This window comes from Gopherus evgoodei, chromosome 9 (genome assembly GCF_007399415.2).
Source record: "Gopherus evgoodei ecotype Sinaloan lineage chromosome 9, rGopEvg1_v1.p, whole genome shotgun sequence".
NCBI classification, from domain to species: domain Eukaryota; kingdom Metazoa; phylum Chordata; order Testudines; family Testudinidae; genus Gopherus; species Gopherus evgoodei.
Window position 1 is genome coordinate 9,892,891 of NC_044330.1, and position 23,422 is coordinate 9,916,312.

The 23,422-nt window shown below is 40.1% G+C and overlaps 1 protein-coding gene across 1 annotated transcript in view; it reads left to right on the forward strand.

Annotated features, from left to right (window-relative positions):
• Positions 1-18,806, forward strand: part of DCUN1D1 (defective in cullin neddylation 1 domain containing 1) — a 36,552-nt gene extending 17,746 nt beyond the window's left edge. The window contains exons 2-7 of the mRNA XM_030575208.1: positions 1,886-2,102; positions 7,328-7,496; positions 8,132-8,262; positions 14,586-14,668; positions 14,953-15,049; positions 15,993-18,806. Of these exons, the coding sequence (XP_030431068.1) occupies positions 1,886-2,102; positions 7,328-7,496; positions 8,132-8,262; positions 14,586-14,668; positions 14,953-15,049; positions 15,993-16,072 (777 nt within the window). The 3' untranslated portion in view covers positions 16,073-18,806. The remainder of the gene's footprint in view (positions 1-1,885; positions 2,103-7,327; positions 7,497-8,131; positions 8,263-14,585; positions 14,669-14,952; positions 15,050-15,992) is intronic.
• The last annotated feature ends 4,616 nt before the right edge of the window (positions 18,807-23,422 follow it).

Consider the following 23,422-nt stretch of genomic DNA (forward strand, 5'->3'; position numbering starts at 1 on the left):
CAGCATGTTGATTAGAAAGCTTTCTGCTTTGAAAACGTTGACTTGTTTTTTAAATTGGATTCAGGTTCATTTAAATGGCTGGAAGAGACCCCATTTTCGTCAGTAACAACTGCGGTAATATTTTTATAATGTACTTCAGGTAAAAATGTCTGATCTGAAATACTAAGCACTCTTTCGTCCTCTCCCCCACTCAAAAGCAGAATCATTGAATACAGAAACACATGTTGCCTAATAAGTTACTGGACTCAAGAAGTTGGTTTAATTTTGGATTTAAGTGGAGAGAGAGTCTGTTGGTTTAAGCATGATAACTCCTTAATTCTCACTGTGACCCTGATATGTTTACACAGTGCAACTCTCCCCCCCAAAATTACAACCCTTCCCCCCACATACTCATACAGCAGCAAGTCTCAGAGCCTGTGTCAACAGACTTGAGCTTGCAGGGCTAAAAATAGAAGTGTAGACATTCCGGGTCCAACCCATGTCCAAATGTCTGTACTGCTATTTTTAGCACCTTAGCCCAAGCCCCATGAGCTCCAGTTTGACCTGGGTTCTGAGGCCTGGTCTACACTGGGGGGGTGGGGGGGGGGAGAGGATCGATCTAAGTTAAGCAACTTCAGCTGCATGAATAACGTAGCTGAAGTCGAAGTACTTAGATCAACTTACCATGGTGTCTTCACCATGGTGAGTTGACGACTGCTGCTCCTCCGTCAACTCTGTCTGTGCCTCTTGCTGAGCTGGAGTACAGGAGTCGATGAGAGAGCGCTCAAGGATCAATTTATCGTGTCTAGTCTAGATGTGATAAATGAATCTCCACTGGATCAATCGCTGCCTGCCTATCTGGCCGGAGTTAAGACAATACCCTAAGACTCACTACTGCTTTTTTTACTGAGTAAATTTTGTCACTGTATTGCTTTAGGCAAGTTGCTTCACCTTTTTGAGTCTTTCTGCTTCTATAAAATAGAGACAATACCTACTTCATAGAACCATTGTGGGGATTATATAATTGTTAAGGACTTTGAAAACAAAAAGCCACTATATAAATGTTTGAAGATGTTTCATTTTTCAATTTTCAGCTTTCACTATTTTTAAATGCTAGTATTATCTGAATTGAAGATGCAAACTACTCTGTCAACATCTGGTGGATTTTTTTTGTTTTGCATGAGGAATGAGAGTTTTCCAAATTACAGCAAACTTAAATTTTATGCATTTCAGTTACTTTTCTTTGTCACACATAACATTAAAAATTGCTTTTACTGTAAGCTGAGAACTCAGTATTTTCTAGGCAAGATAGGTTTTAAAGGATCAGCCTTTTTAATAGGAACTGTATGTGCATGTGTTGTACCTCATCACTATAACTTATTGCCTATTGAGATATTGTCCATTTTAACATTTTCTGGATGGTTTGGCTAGGGGATTTGTATGATGATTTAGTTGATAGTTTTGCCATTATATGGAAGATCTGTATTTGAAGGTACCCTTGCATTGTGCAGCCAGACGGGGTTGAGAATACTGAAGACACTGCTGACTTCTTCAAGAAAACATTATGCTGCACACAATGTTGTTTGTGTGCAGTCATAGGAAATCAGCAATAATGTTTTATAGAAATATATCTGTTTATACCTATTCAGTTGTTTGTCTTATAGTATGCCTAAAAAATATGTCCACGTGTAACTTTTTAAAAAAGCATCTTTTGATATAATCAACTGTAAGAAAAACAAGGTATGTATTAAGCATAAAGAGCATAAGTTTTGTGGTCTGACTGTTTAATTTTTGTTCAGGAGAGAAGTTTAATATATTGTGAAGATTGTACTGGAATTTGGAGGTACTTTATATTTTTTCCAGTAATCAGTTTTCGTCTCAGTATTGTCTTTTCTAACTTTCCTAGAACAAGTTGAAATCGTCACAGAAAGATAAAGTTCGTCAGTTTATGATCTTCACTCAATCTAGTGAAAAGACTGCAGTGAGTTGTCTATCTCAAAATGACTGGAAGTTAGATGTTGCAACAGACAATTTTTTCCAAAATCCTGAACTTTATATACGAGAGAGCGTTAAAGGAGCATTGGACAGAAAGAAGTTAGAACAGCTATATAACAGATACAAAGGTGAGTGCAGTGAGTTCTAACAATTACACTTTTTAGATTATTTTATTTGCAGCTGCTAATTTATAGATTACATGTGCATCGTATCCTTATAACTGGGCTACTCTACTTAAATTTAAACTGACCTATACACACTAACTTTTATATGTAACTAATAATACAAGACCAGTCTAGAAAAAAGCAGAGATACCATATATATAAGGCCACAGTACTGCAAAGACACATGCTTAACTTCATGAACTATTGACTTAAGCATGTGTGTAAGTTTTTTGCAAGATTGGGGCTTAAACTTGGAGCTTCATGTAGTGTTACCCACTTGACCCCTTGATAGCCATGCGTCTTTAGATTGGTTCTTTTGTGGGTAACATATCACTCCAGACTTAATCCTTGACAAAATAAAATGGCATATAGGTTGGTCACTCAGTCAAAAAGGTGGAGTGAGGACGGGGAGTCACTTCAGAAGCAACCCTGTAGTTTTATAAGACCAATACAGACAGGGCAGGAAAGAGTTGGTAACACCCACTGTGGCCTAACTGAAAATGTCATCAGTTGAATGTTTGGTTGAATAATGAACAAAGTAAGGCGGAGGGGGTTTGCAGCGATAGATTAGATTCTAGTTAAAAAAAATTCTTCATGTTTTAGTTTAAAAAAATAGATTTGCATAGTCATCTTTACATTTTCTATTAGTTTTAAGATGTGTGCTGTTTGCATAAACATTGTGTAATACACATACAATTATCCTGAAGTCTTTGCTGGCTTACATTAGTAAAGGGTTATTACCTCATTTTGAAATGTGAAGACCTCTTTTCTAGTCCAGCTACTGACTTTTTATAAAATGTCGGGTGGGGAAGAGGACACATGGCTTGATGATTTGGGTTTGTTAATGAGGCAACAAAGTCTTTGCCTTCTAGGTTACTATATCCAATTCAGCTCAAGTGGCTAATGGCCAAAATTATAGCTGATTGATGTCAAATTTAGTAGTTTCATGGGGGAGCCAATTTGGTTGTCTCAAAATCCATCATTGGAAGTGGCACCCACATTGGCAATCGTAGCCAAGAACTTGAGTGTACATTGAGGAGTGAACTACCTTCATTTTCCTAGAGTTAGAGCTTGTCTGCATTAACATGGAGGGGAACTAATTGCCTTCTTGATAGAGGAAGTTGAGCTAAGTTGTATAAGTAAACTGAGGGAGCTTGGTTGTGGAGAGACTGTAGAGGAGACAGGCAAAGTTCCCGCAATTTTTTTCCATCCATGTGTGGAATAAATTTTTTTATGTGCACTACGTTGTGTGCAGATGTGTGCCACCACTAGAAACAAAAAATCTAGATATAATATATATTTTTAAAAAGTTACCATGGGAATAATTACATCAGCCAGGACAGATTAGGCATTTTAGAACTCACTAACCAAAGAATTAAATTTAAGTGTAAGAGATATAAAAAATTATGCTTAGACCAGTCAAAACACTAAAATAACACACTTTGAAAGAATAAAATTTCAGAGAATATGTGTGCACTGCAGGAAGTACCAAGAAGTAACAACAACAACAATAATACAAATGTGTTGGGAGGTGAGTGTGACACAGACACAGACATGGGTGTGTGTGCTGGCTGCTGGAGAAGCTTCTGAGACATGCCGTGCGCTATCTCTTTAAGACACTCACTGAAAGCTCTCCTGCTCTGTCCTGAGCCCTGTTGTCTTCCCTTCCCCATTCTGCAGAGATGGGGTACATGGGCAGCAGGAGGGAGTGGGGGGAGAGTATGTGAGAGAGAGACAGACTGTATGAACTCACTGCTGGGGAAATCTCAGAAACAATTCACTGTTTCTTTAAGAAAGGCAGTTAGTCACTCACTGTTCACGGCAACAGCTCCGAGTCCTGAACCAGGCTGTGTCCCCTCCCCTGCTCTGCGGACATGGGGTTAAGAGGCGGGGGGAGGGGGACACCTAACATCAGCACCCACCTCCCCCTGCTCTGCACAGCCAGCAGGAGGGTCCCGGGAGCAGCTGCAGGATGGAGCAATGTGGTGGGAGGAGCACCTGAACACATGCTGCCGGCTGTGCGTGCTCTGCTAATCAACTGGGCAGCAATTGAATCTCTCCTGGGTGGCTTCCCAAGTACGCAGCTTACAGGGAACGCAGGAGACGGGTATCTCAGACAGAAGCCATGGATAAGGGCTTAACAGGCTGGATACAACCAGGAAACTACAGTGAAGCCTGAGGGTGTGGAAGGGCTATTAATTTGAGGTCTTGTTTGAATCTTTATTTGGACTTTTTTATACTACCGCAGAAGGGGTCTAGATTTTTACATTACTTGGTCAGAAGGTCAAGCCACAGAATACGCTAATGGGGAATTGGGAGTGGCCAGCAGATGGGGGTACAGGAGGCAAAATTCTCTGCAATGTCATGTCCAGACACGAGGCGGTGTGCGAGAGTTGGGGACACATGTTTACACATGATACCTGAACGAGGATTTAGAACCCCATTCTCTGAAAAAAGAGGGAAATACCTTCTTTTAAGACAAGGTGTAGAGGGACAGATTAAGAGTCTCTTTTCTTCTGTTGGGACGATGGAGTACATCGTCCACATGCTGGCGGCCCAATAGGAGCAGATGCATGCTCTTTTATTATACCTACTACAAGGGCAGCAACAACAGCAAGAGGCTGGACAGGCTCAGCAAGAACATTTCCTGCAATGCCTAGAAAAGTGGACCCCAGGGACCTGGTTTGAGTGGTTTTTGGAGAAGAGAATTCTGCCAGACTGGTACCAGGCCTGGCAAAGTTGGGCCCAGATGTTGAGCCGGAGGGATTTTTGCACACACTTGAGAGGGTAGTGACCACAGTAAGTAGCCTGTCTTCGGTAGCCCTATTCTTCTGATGAGAAACTGAGGCGGCCTACTAAGCTTTGTCTGACAGCAGGCACAGTCAGACAAAATTGTAAAAGATATTCTGGATAAACTGGGTCTGTGCGCAGAAGTGTATCAGCACCAGTTTAGGACAGAGCCTTTCCCCTGAGGGTGCATCCTAGAGTGGCAGCACATTTATGAGATCTGGCAACACAATGGTTGCAGCCTGACACAAACTCATTAGACAAAGTGATGGACCATATACTTCTAGAAAAGCAGCAAAGAATCCTGTGGCACCTTATAGACTAACAGACGTTTTGGAGCATGAGCTTTCGTGGGTGAATACCCACTTCCTCAGATGCATGTAGTGGAAATATCCAGGGGCAGGTATGTATATGTGTGCTAGCAAGCAAGCTAGAGATAACGAGGTCAGTTCAATCAGGGAGGATTGCTTGCTAGCACACATATATATACCTGCCCCTGGATATTTCCATTACATGCATGTGAGGAAGTGGGTATTCACCCACGAAAGCTCATGCTCCAAAACGTCTGTTAGTCTATAAGGTGCCACAGGATTCTTTGCTGCTTTTACAGATCCAGACTAACACGGCTACCCTCTGATACATACTTCTAGAAGAGTTCCTAAGGATCTTGTCTGTGGGGGCCCATAGTTGACTCCAGAAGTTTTGTCCAACTTCTGCCAATGAGGCCATCATGAGTCCAGAGACCTATGTGGAAGGTGATAATGCTGAACCACCTGAACGAAGGTGTAGGTCAAAGGGACCGTTCTGAGGGGAGCAATGTGAGAGAACCCTGACTCTGGGATGGCAGGGGAGATGCATGGAGAGAGAAATTCGTAGACAATTCTGTACTTATGAAACTGGAGGAGGTAGTGGTACTCAGAAGAATCCATTTTTCTCTTTCTGGTGTGGCCAACTGGCTGATATATAGAAGGATTGCCCAGTCATGGAAAGTGACTTGAAACGTTCCCTCAGTGGGGGCACACTTCAGCCTACCAGGTAACTGCTGAAGTGGCTGGACAGGAAATGAAAGGATTGATGAAGTCTGGGTGCAGACAGAGTGGGGAGTAGTCTCCTCATAGAATAGATCAGCATTTGCCAGTGAAAGTTTCACGTGTACCTGGAAGACATGGGTCTACCCGACTGCAGAGGTAGAAATAGAACTACAAGATTGGAGGAGCAAGCTGAGTGTCAGCATTGTAAGATACCTCTCCTGGATCATAATTGTAGGTAGAGACTGGCCTAATCTGCCGGCCCTATTACGAAAAAGAGGAGTGCTTGGATCTGTTGACCATAATATGACCATTATCCGGATGTGGGGTGTAGCGGCAAGGATGAGGAGCGAGGACTCGATGGGCTGGTGGGAGCTGATTTGAGAGACTCAGGCCTTGGATACACTGGCACTTTACAGCGCTGCAACTTTCTCGCTCAGGGGTGCGAAAAAAACACCCCCCTGAGCGCTGCAAGATACAGCGCTGTAAAGCCTCAGTGTACACCCAGCGCTGGCACTGCAACCACACGTGGCAGCTCTTTGAAGTTTCAAGTGTAGCCATAGCCTCTGAGAGAAGACATCAAGCCCTGGCAACATAGTTACATGAGGCAAACTGGGAACTGGAAGAGGTGAAAGCATCATGACAGAAAATAATAGTGGAGGCTGTAAAACAAGAGCAAGAACTGGTTTGGACAAGACTGGCATATGAAAAGAAGTAGCTGCACTGTATATCATGGAACCAAGTGACAGTGGGGGCTCAATCTCTGAGTCAAGAGCAGGACCATGCAGGGGAGAGATCGAATTGGGCAAATTTGTGGGAAAGCATGTCCTTGTGAGCCAGTCAGGGTGTGAAATTAACCTTGCTTGATTTTTTTCCAACCCCCACCATGTGTGCGTTCTATATTTTACACTGGAACTGCTTCAGTCTCAGAGTTGATGGACACAGCAATCGTGTAAAGCTTTTGTGTTTAACAAAAATAAGTACCTGAAAAAAGGCTGAGTGGATTAATAAATGGGTGTAAATCAGTAAAAACTGAACTCCTTTAATAAAAAAACCTGGTAATTTATCAGTGAAAATCAATAAAAAATGAAAATGCAGAACATTATCTATACAGTATCTGTTCATTGGATACAGAGAGGATTTCACTGTACAGAGCTTTCATTCCAATAACAACCATGAACCTTAACGTTTTCTTACAAATGGAATCTGAAGTGTATATTTTAAAAAACTGGTTAAATATCTCCTTTTAATGTGGCTTATTCCAGAGGTGATTTTGTGCATGTATGTGTTTGTGTGTTCATGTGTGAAGGAACTTACTACTTCAAAATCATGGAAGATTTAATGTTTGTTTTTAATCTTTATTGTATTCCAAAGATCCTCAAGATGAAAATAAAATTGGCATAGATGGTATACAGCAATTTTGTGATGACCTAGCACTTGACCCAGCCAGTATTAGCGTACTGATCATTGCATGGAAATTCAGAGCTGCAACACAGTGTGAGTTCTCAAAGCTGGAATTTATGGATGGGATGACAGAATTAGGGTAAGTATGCAGCAGGTAAAAGAAACTTAGCAGTGTAACATACTGGAGAAAGCCAGAACTAAAAAAAAAAATGTCCACTTCTAGCAATTCAGAACTGAATTATGTCTTCTCAAAATTTGTCTGGTATCTGCCTTCTATTAATATAGAAACACATCTTCTATAAATTTTGCAAATGTTATAAGCGAACCCAAATAAAAGGCAAAATGCTGCTTTCTTTAAACATGCAACTAGTCCCATTGGCTACAACAAAACGAGCAAGTAAAAGAAGAATTTGGCCCAAAGGCCAAAATGTTTGGGGCCATTTATCTAAGAGTGTAATTTCTTTGCCCGGCACCAGAGCCCTAGTTTTTGTTTTCTAAGAACATTCTGACAAACTTTTAGTTATTCTAGATTACATATATCTGATTATCAACTGGCTTCTTCAAATGCCAATGCGAAGAAACATTTTTTTAAAAAGCAGCTGAAATTGTTACATAAACAGACTTGTTACGGACTTGCTGAAATTAGTTTGCATAATCCTTCTGTATTAAAGCAACTAAGGATTGTCCGTAGTAGATAAGGTTTTAAAAATAAATTTAGCGTGTTATTTTGACAAAATGAATAATACACAGAAAAACTTTCTTTTTAAAATACAGATGTGACAGCATAGAAAAACTAAAGGCCCAGATTCCTAAAATGGAACAAGAATTAAAAGAGCCAGGAAAATTTAAGGATTTTTATCAGTTTACTTTCAGTTTTGCAAAGAATCCTGGACAGAAGGGTTTAGGTATGTATTCTTAATTGTAAACACTTGTGATATAGTTACTAGAAACTGTCTCTAATACTTACTGTAGTAATTGAAACTATTACTGTGATCCAGTTAGACTAGCTGTGGGATAAAAACATGCTTCACTGTGGTAAAAAGATAGATGTCAGAACTATGTGAAGGTCAGTGCCTGATTTTCAAATTCATAGAGATTTCCTGTGGCCTTATGAACTGAGTGTTTCAATTTAACTCATGAAGGTGCATTCTTCTCTTCAGAGTATAGTATGTGCAAAATTCCCATTAAAGTTAACATGTTATGATTTAATACTAAAAATATAATTAAAACTTTTAGAATTTGCAACCATGAGCAAATAGCCTAAATTTCAACTATAAATGTGAGTTTGTGTATAGGTAGAGACTTGCACAAAGTCTCTCATACCACCAAAAATACATGTAAATCTCTTTGCAAACTACAATTGAGGTATTGCCAAGTAATTTCCACATAACGAGCATGATTAGATTTTCTTCTCATTGCATCTACAGTGAAGGTCTTAAGCACAATCCAGGGCGCGCGCGCGCACACACATGCACAGTTTCTATAATTTTATTTCAGTGCTTCCCTCTTGAAAGTCATAACATCGATTGTCCAAGTGAAGTGGAAGAACTACTCACTAGGAAAAAGTCATTGGAGGGAGGGAAAAAGGTGTAGTTTGTTACTAATAATTACGGTAAATGAAATAACTGTTAATGCAGAATCATTAAAATAAGGGAATGCAAAAGCTAGATTCTAACAGTAGTATTAACTTGGCTACAATGCACATCTTGTATGTTTTATTATATGCATTTTATACTATTACAGTGTAGCTACTCATTTAATCAGAAAGTCAGGAATAGAAATAGGCCATATGTACAGTGCAATTAAGGTTCCAAAAGCAACTCATATTTCCTGATTTTCTGTAATTTGAACTCTTTAATGTTAAACAATGGACATTAATTTTTTTCATTTATGAGGGGAATTAGGGCAGTGAAAGATCTGCAGCTATTTTATTTGCGGCTTGCAAACTTTTATTAATTTCCCCAGTGGAAGTTTCTTGAACCAACAAATGTGCACAGTACTTCACATTTGTGCATGGTGAAACTATGTTTATGTTCTACTGTATATGATAAATCTGCAATTTGCACATGGACCAGTCTTTGTTAAAAAATTAGCAATGTCTGTTCTCCACGAGGACACTGTGCCAGTCTTCAAACTTCTCCTATACTCCCAGTAGGCCTGGCTGGGTATTTTAAGTTAGAGTGGAATAAGTGGTTTTCACTACACAGAGACCTGTTGATGTAAATAACACTGCTGTATAGATGTATAGGCTGAGTCCACTTCCCTGTGGAGTCACTTGCAGAATTGGGGTTGAACATGGAAAGTTTCAACCTTAACAGTGAATTTTACAGAAGAGTTTGTGTTTGAGAGAGAGATAATATGGAAATAGTTTTGCAGCCTGAACCATAACAATAACTTCTGATTACCATGGTGATGTTTAGTATTTATATAGTATTTTCAGTTTTCAGATAGTTTTGCAAATGTTAACTGGTTAATACTCTGTAACATCCTTGTGAGGTAGCTATCACCTTTATATAATTACTTTTGAAATAGAGCCATGAAAGTCAAGTGATTTTTCCTCAAAGCTTCAGAACACACATGTCAGAGCTGGGGGTATATCATAGGAGTTCCTGACTTCCAGTTCTGTGCTTAGACCACACCTCTGATTTCCTCTGTCCACATTTCTCTCACAAGGAGAAGCCTATTAGTTTATTTTCTTGCTGGCTTATTTCCATACAGGACTGAGCATATACAGAACAATCAATTAAACATCCCGGGAACGATAGATAATTTGTTTTTGAGACCTCAGTGAAAATGATTAAGCAAGAAAATTAATCCTTTTTCATTTTCCTTCAGCCTTCTTATTGCTTCTTCCGGGGGGCCAGCCTCTAAGGATGATATAAAAAGAAGATATAGACAATTATAACTTTTAGATTTGTATGTTTTACCTGTAGTAATTATTTATTTATTTGTATTACAGTAGTTCTCTAAGTACGTAATAAATAGCTCTGAAGATCAGGATATGGGGGGGATGCCATTTGATTAAAATGCAGTCTCCGCATGTTTTCCCTTTTCCCCACTCCCTTTGTCGGGAGTTATCACCCTCTCATTGAAAAGATTTCATGGTAACTGTTTACTAGCGGTGAAATGATACATGAACAGACGCATATTTTTAGTTTTCTAATCAGGGTATGGCGGACATGTCTGGATGGAGTTTGAATCTCTTTGCTTTGATTTTATGCATTGGGAGAAAAATTGGAGTTTAGTATCTTAAAACAAAATCTATGAATGTGTATAATATGGAGGAATAGAAAGAAACCCATCAACTGTTACTGATTGCTGCTACAGAAATTTTGTCTAAAAGCTTGCTTTCTAATAGGTTCTGTGTCTTTCAATGACACTTTCAGTGTGTTTGGCCCTCCAAATTTACCTTCCTTAAAGGTAAAAACATATCTAGTGGAATCCCTTTAGGAAACTTAAAATAGGTTGTGAAGTGTTTTGATTAAACTGCTGCCTGAGCTCACTGTTTGTCATAGAACCTAGGTGATTAGCTGTGGATTGCATCTAATTTATTTCCAACAATTTTTCTGAGGTGCTGTGTGATGTGCATCGTGCAAGCCACTCCAAATGAGTGTCAGTAAAATTCTTTCCTCATGTATTCAGTTTATGCCACAAATATATAATCTAAAAGCTTTTGATTAAATTAGAGGCATAAACAAAATACATGGGAGTGTGGCATAAAGGTTTGATTATTTGCGCTTATTTGGACTGACTTGCAATATTTGTTTGTGGCTTCAAAATATGTGAGTATTGCAGCCATTTTAAATGCTCATGACAGTAAAATCTAAAACTCTTTATTGTCCATTTTCATCCTCTTACTATAGGCAGGGCTGGTGGCAGTGCTTACTATTCATTTCCCATATATAAGATACTATAAGTTGCTTATAACGTTGCCAAACTTTAGCTGTTGGCTAAAATGTTTTATGCTAAGTGTGTGGCTCAGACTGAATTTTTTTTTGGAAAATTTCAGCCCAAAACAATGCAGTTGTTTCTGAGAACAGGGCAAGGGAAAAAACACATTGTTTTCCCCTTGTTTAAAATTTGGTGATGTTTTTCTTTGAAAGGCTTTAGTGCCACTGTGCTTTGGAGCAGGGACTCAACATTTGGCAGGGGTTGTTGTCCTTTATGTCAGGAGTATGAATCTGGCCATTCCAGTGAAAATCTGCCCAAATTTGACTGTTATAAGTAAGGCTATGAGTCTGTCACAGATTCTGTGACTTTCCGGGACCTCCGTGACTTCTGGAGCAGCTGGTCCCACTGGCCCTGGGCCTGCCTGAGCAGCATGGGCAGGCTGTGGGCCAGCTGCACCGGCTGTTGCTGGGGCAATCTTGGGCCACTGTGCCCCTGGCCCTCCCCCAGCAGCAGCAGGAGTTTGTGTGTGGGATGGAGCTCAGGGGTGGGGCAAGGGGTTGGGGCACAGGAGGGGGTGAGGGCTCCAGGCACTGCTTTGGGGGACTTCCTGAAAGTGGCGATGTCCCTCGGCTCCTAGGCGAAGGCGTGGCCAGGCAGTTCTGTACACTGTCTTCACCTGCAGGTGCTGCCCCTGCAGCTCCCATTGGCTGCAGTTCTCAGCCAATGGGAGCTGCAGAGCCGGTGCTCGGGGCAGGGGCAGCACGTAGAGCCCCCATGGACATCCCTTTGCCTAGGAGCTGAGGGACGTGTTGCTGTTTCCAGAGAGCTGCATGGAGCCAGGTAGGGAGCCTGCCAGCCCCCGCACCATCTAGCAGCAGTGGGGGTTCCCCCCTCAATATTTAGTCACAGGTATTTTTAGTAAAAGTCATGGATAGATCACGGGCTGCGAATTTTTGTTTACTGCCCGTGACCTGTCCATGACTTTTACTAAAAATACCTGTGACTAAAACGTAGCCTTAGTTATAAGCTTTTGAAAACTCAGTTTCTATCTGCTCAGTAGAGACTTCCTATATTTCTGTAACTTAATTCCCCAAAGAATCCATCCACACTGGGCATGCGCCAGCCAAGAGCTGAGCTGAGCAGGCCTTCTGCTGTAATTGCAGCCCTGAGCTGCTGTGGGCTGGGCTGGTCCAAGTACCTGAACTGAGAGCAGGGAGACTCCTGTGCTCTTGTTGAGACATGCCCTCCAGTTGGGATAGGCAGTGTGGGGGAGGAAGCTGTCTGATTCAAATGCAGAGGAGACGAGCTGGGAGAGGGCACAGTGGAATGGGACAAGGAGCCTGGGGGGTTTCTTAAATAAGGACTCCCCTTCTTTGAACAGTTTCTTTTTGGAATTTCCAACTTAAATGGCTTCCTGTAGAAATTTTCAATTTGTTTTACTGTATTGTCCAATAAAATACTGGTACTTATGAATAGATTTGGGTTATTAGATTGCAAAATTATGTAGCTACTAAAGGTTATTTTCATTAACATTATCAGCTTCTAGGTTGGCATGTATAATACACTTCTGGAAATGTTTAATCTGCCTACATGCCTCCTAAACAACTTAAATTCGTAAGGAGTTCCTGTACTTACACATCATTTCAGATCCTACCACCAAGCTGGTACAGATTTGTAAAAATCAGCCAGTGGTGGGCATCATTGCTGCCCTCTTTGAAAAATCCAAAACACACGGTTAACTAGATTGATAGCAGTGCCAGGATTAAGGCGTTTCTGAATTCTAATTCCACTCATACCATTTATTGGTCTTAATTTATTGCACTTTATTATGTTTAATTATGCCTCAAACCATCCTGCAAAGTAGGCAAAGTGGAGCATCAATTTTATATATGAAACATCCTCCAGTAAGTGGGGACAGACTCAAATTTCTGACCACTAAGAGCCTAATGAAGTTTTCTTAAGTTTTAGTGCATCCTTGGTATTTTCAAATATAATGGCATATCATGCCCATCCACAAAACGCATAAGATCAAAACTTTTATCTGCCTCCGGAAGCCCTGAATTTAAATCTTTTGAGGGAAATCGTGACCCAAATGAAGTCACTGGAAAAACTCCCATTGACTTCAGCGGGACCACGATTTCACTCTGTATTTGTCTGGAGGGGCTGATGAGGTGGATTGCTCTATTAGACTTGTTAGAGGAACACTGTTAAAAGTTATTGGAAAATACGGAGAGACTTTTGGCACTGGGAATAAGTCCGTAAGAATTTTCGGGTGTGACCAGCATAGGTACTCATATTGGCAGATAAACATATTTAATCTAGAAGTCTTTTAATATTACTTTAAAAAATGCATTGGTTTGTCTGAAAGAGTAATCTAACAGGGTGCCTATGCTTTTTTGCTTCTTGAAGTGTGGATTGGTTATGGGCAAAACAAATTGGTACACTCCAGAAGATGTAAGACTTTCTGGATGCAGACACTTTGCAGGTGGATCCAGTTAGGCTGACAGTGATTCATTCTTGGTGGTGTTGAGGTTTTTGAATGTTCATTTGAAGAGTTCATTCTCTCTTAATTGATTGTGTAAACTTAAGTTGTTTGGGGTACATGCACATACGTCAGTAGTCCTGATTTGTTCCTACCTTTGAGGAATACAGGCCCACTCAAAATAGAGAGAGATTGAAAGTTATCTGAAAAATTAACTTAAAATGGGCAGGAAATCCACTTTGGCCATCATAAAGACAACCACCTAATGTACATGGTCTTTCCCGGGATGCGTGTCCTAAAGGAAATCTGTTCAGCTATTTGAAAATTTGACAAGACCATTTTGCAACTCTAAAGCATGTAACAAAGTTGCTCTAAAAATAAAATTGTAGCACACTAGGTTATGGGAATTGTATTTGAGTAAATATGATTAAAGGAGCCTAATCCAGCAAATGATGTGGAATTCTTATTGAAGTCACTGGCATCACTTTGTGTAGAGCAAAGTCGGCACTGAGCTGCTAAGTTACGGTAAAAAGTTGAAAAATCTGTTATATGCTTTGGGCAGAGTAATTCTTAACCCAGATAATTGAAATACATTTTCAGATCTTGTGTGCCCCAGGGGTCAGACCTAAATCTGAGGCTTAGTTCATCTGAAACAAACCCACCAGTTTCCTCAGTTTTCATTATCCTTTTAAAGAAAATTTGGAAAGAACCTAAGAGCATTCTTGCCTTGAGAGTGAACTGTATTTCACCTTCATTAGTTTAGTTTATAGTCCAATCAGGCTTGGTGAAAATACCTGTGGAGAAAATGTATATTTCAAATATATCTAAAAGAGTAACATATTTTTAATATTGCAGATTTAGAAATGGCTATAGCCTACTGGAATTTAGTACTTAATGGAAGATTTAAATTCCTAGACTTGTGGAACAAATTTTTATTGGTAAGTTTAAACCTTATTCTATAATATAAATTGGGCTGCAATAGGTTTGTGGTTTTTTTGAGTTTGGAAGATGTATCCATGTGTATTTAAGTCTTTGCAGAGATCACATAACTTATTTTGACAGAGCATTCTTTTGTGATGCATGGATGTTGCAGTTTTTGGCAAATACAGTAAGAATTTAGTTGAGGGTGACTTTCATATATTCAGGGATTTAATACTGAGTATTCAGACTTTAAAATTAATTTTGTTCATGGTTTTTAAACTCAGATTTTTTACCCAAATAGGAACATCATAAAAGATCAATACCTAAGGATACCTGGAACCTTCTTTTAGACTTCAGTACAATGATAGCAGATGATATGTCTAATTATGATGAGGAAGGTAATATTTACATTTTGTTTTATCAGTTTCTCTGTGTGTGTGTATGTTTCTGTGGATAGTACATTTTGGAGTGTGCCGCTGGGGTAGCATATCTGTCTAGTGACTGGCAATCAGAGTGTCTGCAGAACAGTATGTGACTTTTTCTGGGGTTCGAAGAAGTTCTCTGCCACGTAGCTGATAAGGACTAAGCCTACTAGCACAGGTGAAAAATACTTGTGCTGCCACTTCCCCAAAGCCAAGAGATTACTTTTTTTTTCCTAAACATCTTCACTTCTCTCCTTCCCCCCTAATTGTTTGGATGCTCTCGAGCGCTCTTTGGTGCGTGCATTCACAATTATTAGAATTCCTTCACACTTGCTACCATTCTGGAGACCCAGATTCGAGTTTTGGTTCCCATTTAGGTTAGCCAGGTGAGATGAGTGCTGTGGAGATTGTGCTGTCGTACTCTCAGCCCTCTTGGGCCAATTATCATGTTGATTGGCCCTAAGGTGACCAGATGTCCCGATTTTATAGGGGCAGTCCTGATTTTTGGGTCTTTTTCTTATATAGGCTCCTGTTATCCCCCCCACTCCCTGTCCCGATTTCTCACATTTGCTGTCTGGTGACCCTAATTGTCTCTGAAAGGAGTTTTTGTCCAGCTTTTCTTGCTTTTAAAAAAAAAAAAGATTATGTCATGTTACCTGAAAAATTGAGTGTGTTTAATTTGTGTCTTGGCATGGGGGAGGTCTCAGTTGAGAAAAAAAATCTTAATCAGATATTAAATCTCAAGAAACAGATTGAAATGAGGATTATTCATTTAAAACTTTAAACAAGAAAGAAAAATCGTCAAGAATCTCTTTTGATTTAAAGAGGTTTTTTTTCTAAACTGAATAGCTCTACATTGGAAGGAATGGGATTTGTTTACCTGAATCTTTATGTGCTCTTGCTTGTTCTTTCCTTTCAGGAGCATGGCCGGTTCTCATTGATGACTTTGTGGAATTTGCACGCCCTCAAATTGCTGGGACAAAAAGTACGACAGTGTAGCACTAAAGGACCCTTCTAGAATGTACATAGACTGTACAAATAAATACAACGGAAAATTGCACAGTCAATTTCTGCTGGCCGGACTGAACTGAAGATCAATCCTCATTATAAGGGTTGAGGGTTGAGACAAACCTTTAAGGATATATCTTGGACCATATCATTCATTCATCTAATGGTGGTTTGGGCTTCTCTTCTAGTCTGAACCACCTTTGCCAGTTATAATTCCAGCATAGTGGATTTCATCACAGTTTTGTGGACCGCCTTTGTTTACTCTCCCATAAGTCTTAGAAGCTTTATGATGATTATTTTGAGATTTCTGGTTTCGCATAAAGCACAATGCTGTCTTCATGAGACAACTGTTGTCTGGCATCTGCATTACACAGATCAACATCACAAGTCGTTTTTTTAAAAACTCCTTAAATATACACTTTGGGCTAGTTGCAAAGACTATACTGATAGCACTTCCTGTAAGAGTGATATATTTAAGTGTACCGGGTCCGATTTTTTTTTTCTTCTTTCATGGCAGATTACAGGTATTGTCTAAGTGAGTTTTGAGTATCTGATTAAAACAATTGTAGAAACAACCAACAAAAACAGGAAGGTTGATACTGGGAGATCTAGGTGCCTATATGGAAGATTTTATTGTATGTCACCCATCTTTGAAAGGAGTTGAAGTACTACACAACTACTGTGCACTTATAGCACCCCAGTTTAATATTATAGTCAGCCTCCAGTGAGCTTCATTGAAACACGCTACGTGTATAACAGAATCTAATATTCTCTAGACTATTATCTAATCAGATTTCATTACAGGTTTGAAATGCTTATCTGTCTGTCCAGGAAGGTGTTTTCATTTTTGTGGAAATCTAAAACTTGAACAATATACTGAATTTGTGTCTTATGTTTTGTACACACAGTATTTTAAATTCAGGCATGGGTTTGGATGGTTGCGGTATGAAATAACAAAGGAACCTGCTTTATAAGAGGTTGACAAATCTGATGTGAATCTGAGTTTTGAAGTGATTATCACAGGCCATTTAAGTTACATTTTTACAACATATAGGTACTGCATTTGTGGACAAAGCCCATTGTCTCAATTACTTATTTTGTTGGGATTTTTACAGGTCATTGTGGCTGCCAATTACAGATATTAAAAGTAAAACTTTCTCAAACAAGCAGAGATCAGATGCAAAATACTACACTGGCTGCTTTTGTTCCCTTACGTTATTTTGTCGATCACTACTACTTTATTTGCCTCACTGCACATAACTAAATTAGAACTGATTTCACTTCAAAGCAGGATTTTATCTTGTTGTGTGCTTTTTAACATTACAGGAGCCCTTGAATTTCTTTCATCCTGAAAATGCTTTTTCACTCTTCAGTTGCTGACTTATGAAGAAGAGGCTATTGTTTTCTTGAAATAAAAACTTCTGTAAAACAAGCTAGAAAATGTTAAAGTAGGATGTCTAAAAAAATTATTATAGTAATTATTAGGAATATGGTACTTGTTTGAATACTCCAGCCAGTCCCATGTTAAGGTCGTAATTACTGTTGAAATTTGTAAGTGGAACTTGCACTAAAACAACAGTACACTTTTATGCAGATGCTAAAAAGATTTTAGGAAGAATTTAAGTATTAAACTGCTAAAACTTTTACCCTGTGTGCTTTGAAGTTGACTGAAAGGTAGGCTTCCCCTCATAGCAGTGCCCTTTTAGTAAAGTCCATTCATGCATTTATTTCAAGAGTACAGTTCTACAAAATGCGTTGCAAATTTCTGTGCCAGCTACCAGAATTGGCTATGCCAAAAATGTGTGTGATTTTTGTTTTGCTGCTTTCAGTATTTCCTTTTTCAATTTTGTGTAAATATCAATGAGGGACTTGAATTATGAAAACTTTACAAGGTATATATGCGTGCTGTTTTCTGTCTTAAGGGTTTTGGTACAGTTTCAGATTGATTAGTTCAAATATGCTGTGTTTTGAGATGAGCTCTAATTAGCTTTTATCCCAATACAGATATGACCGTCACAAAAATCTGATATTGGTTAGTGGCATAATGCCATGGTGTTTTTAAAGAATATTCCTTATGACTGCGAGACCTTTTCAACAAAGTAGTGTTGTCATCAGTTTGGTACTACACACTTATAATTACTGTGTAATTATAAAACAAAAATACATTACATAAAGTTTTGGATAATTATGTAGCAGAAAAGTTAAGGTTATTCGTGCTGTAATGGCATCTTAGAATTCAACGAAACAAATGACCCTAGTTGGAAACAAGCTTGATTTAACAGTGTGGTTATTCTAAGGATAAATGCCTGCTTACAGGAAATATTTTATATTGAAAAGTGCTCAGACATGTGGCCATGTGTTCTTCCTTTATATATGCGTGTGGGTTGTGTGTTTTGTTTTTTAAAGAATTCAAACAGTTACCTACTTGGATTGCTTTAATTCATAAGTGCTTCAGTCCTCAATTTGATGATGATTTCCCCTTTATGGATCGGTTTCATTTTGCCAAATGTCAAAAAATGGGTTAAAAACTTAAAATTTGTAATCTGTTTTTATACATTAAAAATGTACAAGATTAGACGTGCCCTGATATAAAACACTTAAGATCAAGATTATATTTAGTAAAGAACACCATCTGCATATCTCTGTAAGTTCAATGTAATTTCTTACAAATCCCTCTCATTACCAACAGAGGCAATAAAGCTCCAGTGAAATTGCCATGACTAAATCTTCTCATGCATTGTTTTAGTCTATTGTTTGTAAAACTTTATTTCTAGACTTTTAAAAAAAATATGGAATACTATGTCCTGAATAAAACGTGCACTAAACGGCAAGCTTTTGCGGGGAGGAGGAGAGATCTAAGAATTAATGCATCATCTTGCCTGCTACTTAATCTAAATGTTTACAGCTACAAAATGGAGCTATTTTTATCCAGCTATGCTGCATTGACATTAACTAGCATGTGATGGACAATACCATAAGTACATGCAGTGCATTTGTTTAAATATGGCTGGTTTGAAGACTGAGTAAATGACTTTTTTTTATTGAGCAACCTGTTATTAAATAAAGTAACTTATGAATTGCTTCAAAACTGTTTTACAATGAAATCCTTACTGAGAAATTCTTATTTAAGAAAGATATAATTTTTTTAAAAATACGTTTAATAAACTTTTGTCATTCACACTTATTTATATAATTTTGCAAGAAGTCTCTGTAGATTTTATTTGAACATGATACATTGACTGTCATTAGGTTTTTAAATACTTGGTGCCAATAACTTATCTGACCTCTACAGAAATCTAATGAAAGGCATACTTGGGAAAAAGTTAGATTTCATCTGGAAAAGTTTTGTTTTGTATGTTAATAGGAACACTTGTGGTGTCATGTTAGTACCAGTAAACACTTAATTGGAGAGAACTCCCATTTTAAATAGAAAGTATTCATTGTCTGTTAACTTTGCTAATTGCTCATAGATTTTTTTAAAGCCAGAAGGGACCATTGTAATGATCCATCGTGACCTTCTGCCTAATACAGGTCAGAGAACCTCACTTACTCCTCAGGCCTTTCTGTCTGAGCATATCTTTAGAATGCAAGTGTCTTGGTTTAAAGATCTTCAAGTGATGGAGAATCCATCACATCCCTTGGTAAGTTGTTCCAATGTTTCCAACAGGCTCTGTTTAAAAAATAAACTAAAATTTCTCCTTATTTCTGTTCTGAAGTTGTCTAGCTTAGCTTCCAAGCATTTGAGCTCATTATGCCTTTTTCTGATAGAGCCATTTCCTATCAGAAATTTATTTCACATGTAGGTATTTGCAGATCATAATTAAGTCACTTCTTAACCTTCTCTCAGATCTTACAAGTGATCACTGTGTTTGGTGGTGTCTTTTCTTTTTTTTTTTGGTCTCATTTTTGTAAGCAAGTAGGTTTTAGGTGAGGTGAAATGTGAGTGTATCCAAGATCAATCAGGCTTGTGAAAGGGGTACAGTCAGCTGGAGAGGTTGAGAGCCACTGATTAACAGGGCATAGGACAGAAACTAGATAATATAATTAAAAAATAGGTATATCTCCATTAATTATTATTTCCTAGAACTGGAAGGGACCTTGAAAGGTCAAGTCCAGCCCCCTATCTTTACTAGCAGGACCAAGTACTGATTTTTTGCCCCAGATCCCTAAGTGGCCCCCTCAAGGATTGAACTCACAACCCTGGGTTTAGCAGGCCAATGCTCCAACCACTGAGCCTGCCTCCCCCTATGACTTTCCTCCTTAAACTGAAAACTGGAGGGTGCCCTATGGCAAAAGGCAGGGACAGAGCTCAGACTCATGGCTCTGAAAAAGGCTAGGAAGGGAGGATTGAAGGGCAAGGCTCGCTACTTCCCTGTCTGTCCCAGCTGAAATGGTCTAGAAAAACAACAGCAAGTCAGATCATCATCTGAATTGTGGTAGCACCTAGGAGCCTCAGTCATTGACCAGGACCTCCCTCTGCTAGGCACTGTTTGAACAACAAAAAGACAGTCCCTGCCTCAAAATGCTTAAAAACAAAGTGTATAAGAGAATATCAGAAGATTAATGGAAGCCTTTATCTCAATATCGTACTGCCCCTGAGTGTCGTTGCAGGCAGGTCCCAGAAGCCTTGTATTTTGTGACCTCTCTGCTCTCCTGCTTGTAATGATGCCTTTTGACAACTATTTCTGGGTATGTTGCTTGCTGCAGGCAAAGACTTGATGTGCACTTTCAATAATGGGATCTTCTGGCCTATTTTTAACAGGTCCTTAGTTGCCTTTTGTATCAGGCTGACAAGGTTGCTGTTTGCCAGGCCTCTGTTATGTCCTCAATCAGAAATTTCTCTGTCTTCCAATTTCGTTTTGTTTTTTAACTCCTCCTCCCTCTGTTGAAATGTTTTAAATCTGCATATGGGTGGCAGTTCAGATATTGTTCCTCCTTTGATGTCGGTAGTTTTGTTTGTAATCATTAATTTAGCATGTGCCAGACTGCATGGCTTTTGAACTTGAAGCGTTTTCACATTGAAATGTGTTGCAGACATAGGGTGACTGGACAGCAAGTGTGAAAAATTGGGACGGGGTGGGGGTAATAGGCACCTATAGACAAAAAGGCCCCAAATATTGGGACTGTCTTGTCACCCTATGCAGACAAGGACTTTTCTTGCATGCTTACCTTCTTCACTAGCCCATTCATCTCCTAACTTTGGGCTTGTCTACACTGGCACTTTACAGCGCTGAAGCTTTCTCGCTCAGCGGTGTGAAAAAACACCCTCCTGAGCGCAGCAAGTTTCAGCGCTGTAAAGTGCCAGTGTAGACAGTGCACCAGTGCTGGGAGCTGCGCCCCTCGTGGAGGTGGTTTGTTTAGGTTGCTGGGAGAGCTCTCTCCCAATGGTGCCAGTGCGCCCTTTGATTGAATTCATTAGTATTGCAGTAGTATTCATTGATTGATTGAATTCATTAGTATTGCAGTAGTACCTGCTGATCAAGGATCAGGGACCCATGGTGCTAGCCATCATACAGATGCAGTGAAAAGAACATCTCTGCCCGAAAGATCTTGCAGTCTACACCACTGAAATGCTGAACTCCCAGGCTGCTTTAGGGCTATTCAACACAGATTCCACTGTGTTGCTGGAGAGTGGTGTAGAGGGCATCGCACTCCTCATAGTTACTTTGGTGAAGTTGACTTCCTTCTCCTGGATCTTGTAATATAGTTTGACCTTAATGAAGCATTTCTGCCCTGGGAAGACAGACAATGGTTTTCCTGGGTGAGACTTTGCGGTGGTATGTGGTGGTTAGACACACTAAAATAATTTGTAGCTAATATGGATATGTCTGTAATCCTGTGTTTGGAGAAGTCTCTAGTTTGCGAATAGGGGAGCTACTTCTCTGGCCCTCCTCTGGGAATTGTCCAGAGCTTTAGGTTAAGTAAAATTATGTAGGGTGCTCTATTGTCTAGTAAAGTCTCGTACAATCATGTCCTGGGTTGAAATATCATGACTAAGAGCTTGTCTACACTGGTGCTTTACATCGCTGCAACTCTCTCAGGTGTGAAAAAACACCCCCTGAGCGCTGCAAGTTTCAGGGCTGTAAAAACACCAGTGTAGACAGTGCCCCAGCACTGGGAGCTGTGCCCCTCGTGGAGGTGGCTCTCTCCCAGCGCTCCGCCGTGACTACATAAAAGTGCTGCTGTGGCAGCGCTTTAACGTTCCCAGTGTAGACTAGCCCTAAGACCCCGATTTAGTCATGGGTATTTTTAGTAAAAGTCATGGACAGGCCATGGGAAGTAAACAAAAATTCACGGCCCGTGACCTGCCCATGACTTTCACTATATACCCTTGACTAAAAATTGCGGCGGGGGGGGGAAGTTTTAGAGGGATGCAGTGTGTGGGGGCGTACTACGTGTGCTTGGCGGGGCACTGCCTGGCAGGGGCACTGCAGGTTCTGGGGAGGGGATGGTTGGTAGGGGTAGGGGTAGGGCAGGCTCCCTACCCAGCTCTATGTGCTGCATCCGCTTTGCCCAACCCCCGGCAGCCAATGGGAACTGTGGGGGCGGTGCCTGCAGGTGGAGGCAGCATGTGGAGCTAGGAACTGAGGGAGGGGAGTTCCTGTAGCCCTGCCCGTACCCCACCCCCTGCTGCTTGGGGGCGGGAGGCTGCCCCAGTAGCGGCTGGTGCGATGGGCCCAGGGCCTGATTGAGCTGCCCCCGGCACACCAGCTGCTGCAGAAGTCACAGAAGGTCATGGGGTCCATGACTTCTGTGACCTCCATGAAAAACCTGGAATTGTAATCATGATCAAAGTCGATTTTCAAATAGTCTTCAAAAACTGATTGAAGACAAGCTTTGAATGTTCTAGCTACTGATGATAAGGGAAGGTCATTTTTTCCCCCAATTCTGCAAATGCTGCAGTATTATTGGATTTATGTATGTCTAGAATTTGCTGGATGGTTGACTTTCTGAAGTTGGGTTGGTCTTAGAAATGTTTCCCTTCCTCTTCTCCCCACTAGGGTTCTTCTCTTGATGCTGGGGTATAAAACTACAATTATTCCCCTTGTAGTGTGGCACAGGTGCAATCAGTCACTAGCCAAGAGAAGTGATGCTGGAGAAGAGTGTGGGTGGGTGTGGGGGAAGGGGTCTGAAACCATAGGTTTGCTTTGCCAAAGTTTTACTATCACATGGAGTTAAAGCCTAATAAAAAGGATAGAGAGGAGCTTCCTACCTTATTCCAACATTTGCTAAAGCAGAGGGGAGCATCTTCTGAAGAGGAAGGAGTGAGGTGGTCTCTCAGCCATGGAGGATGTGGAAGTGGTAGGAGGACACAAAAGAAGGAAATGAGAAACAGGGACA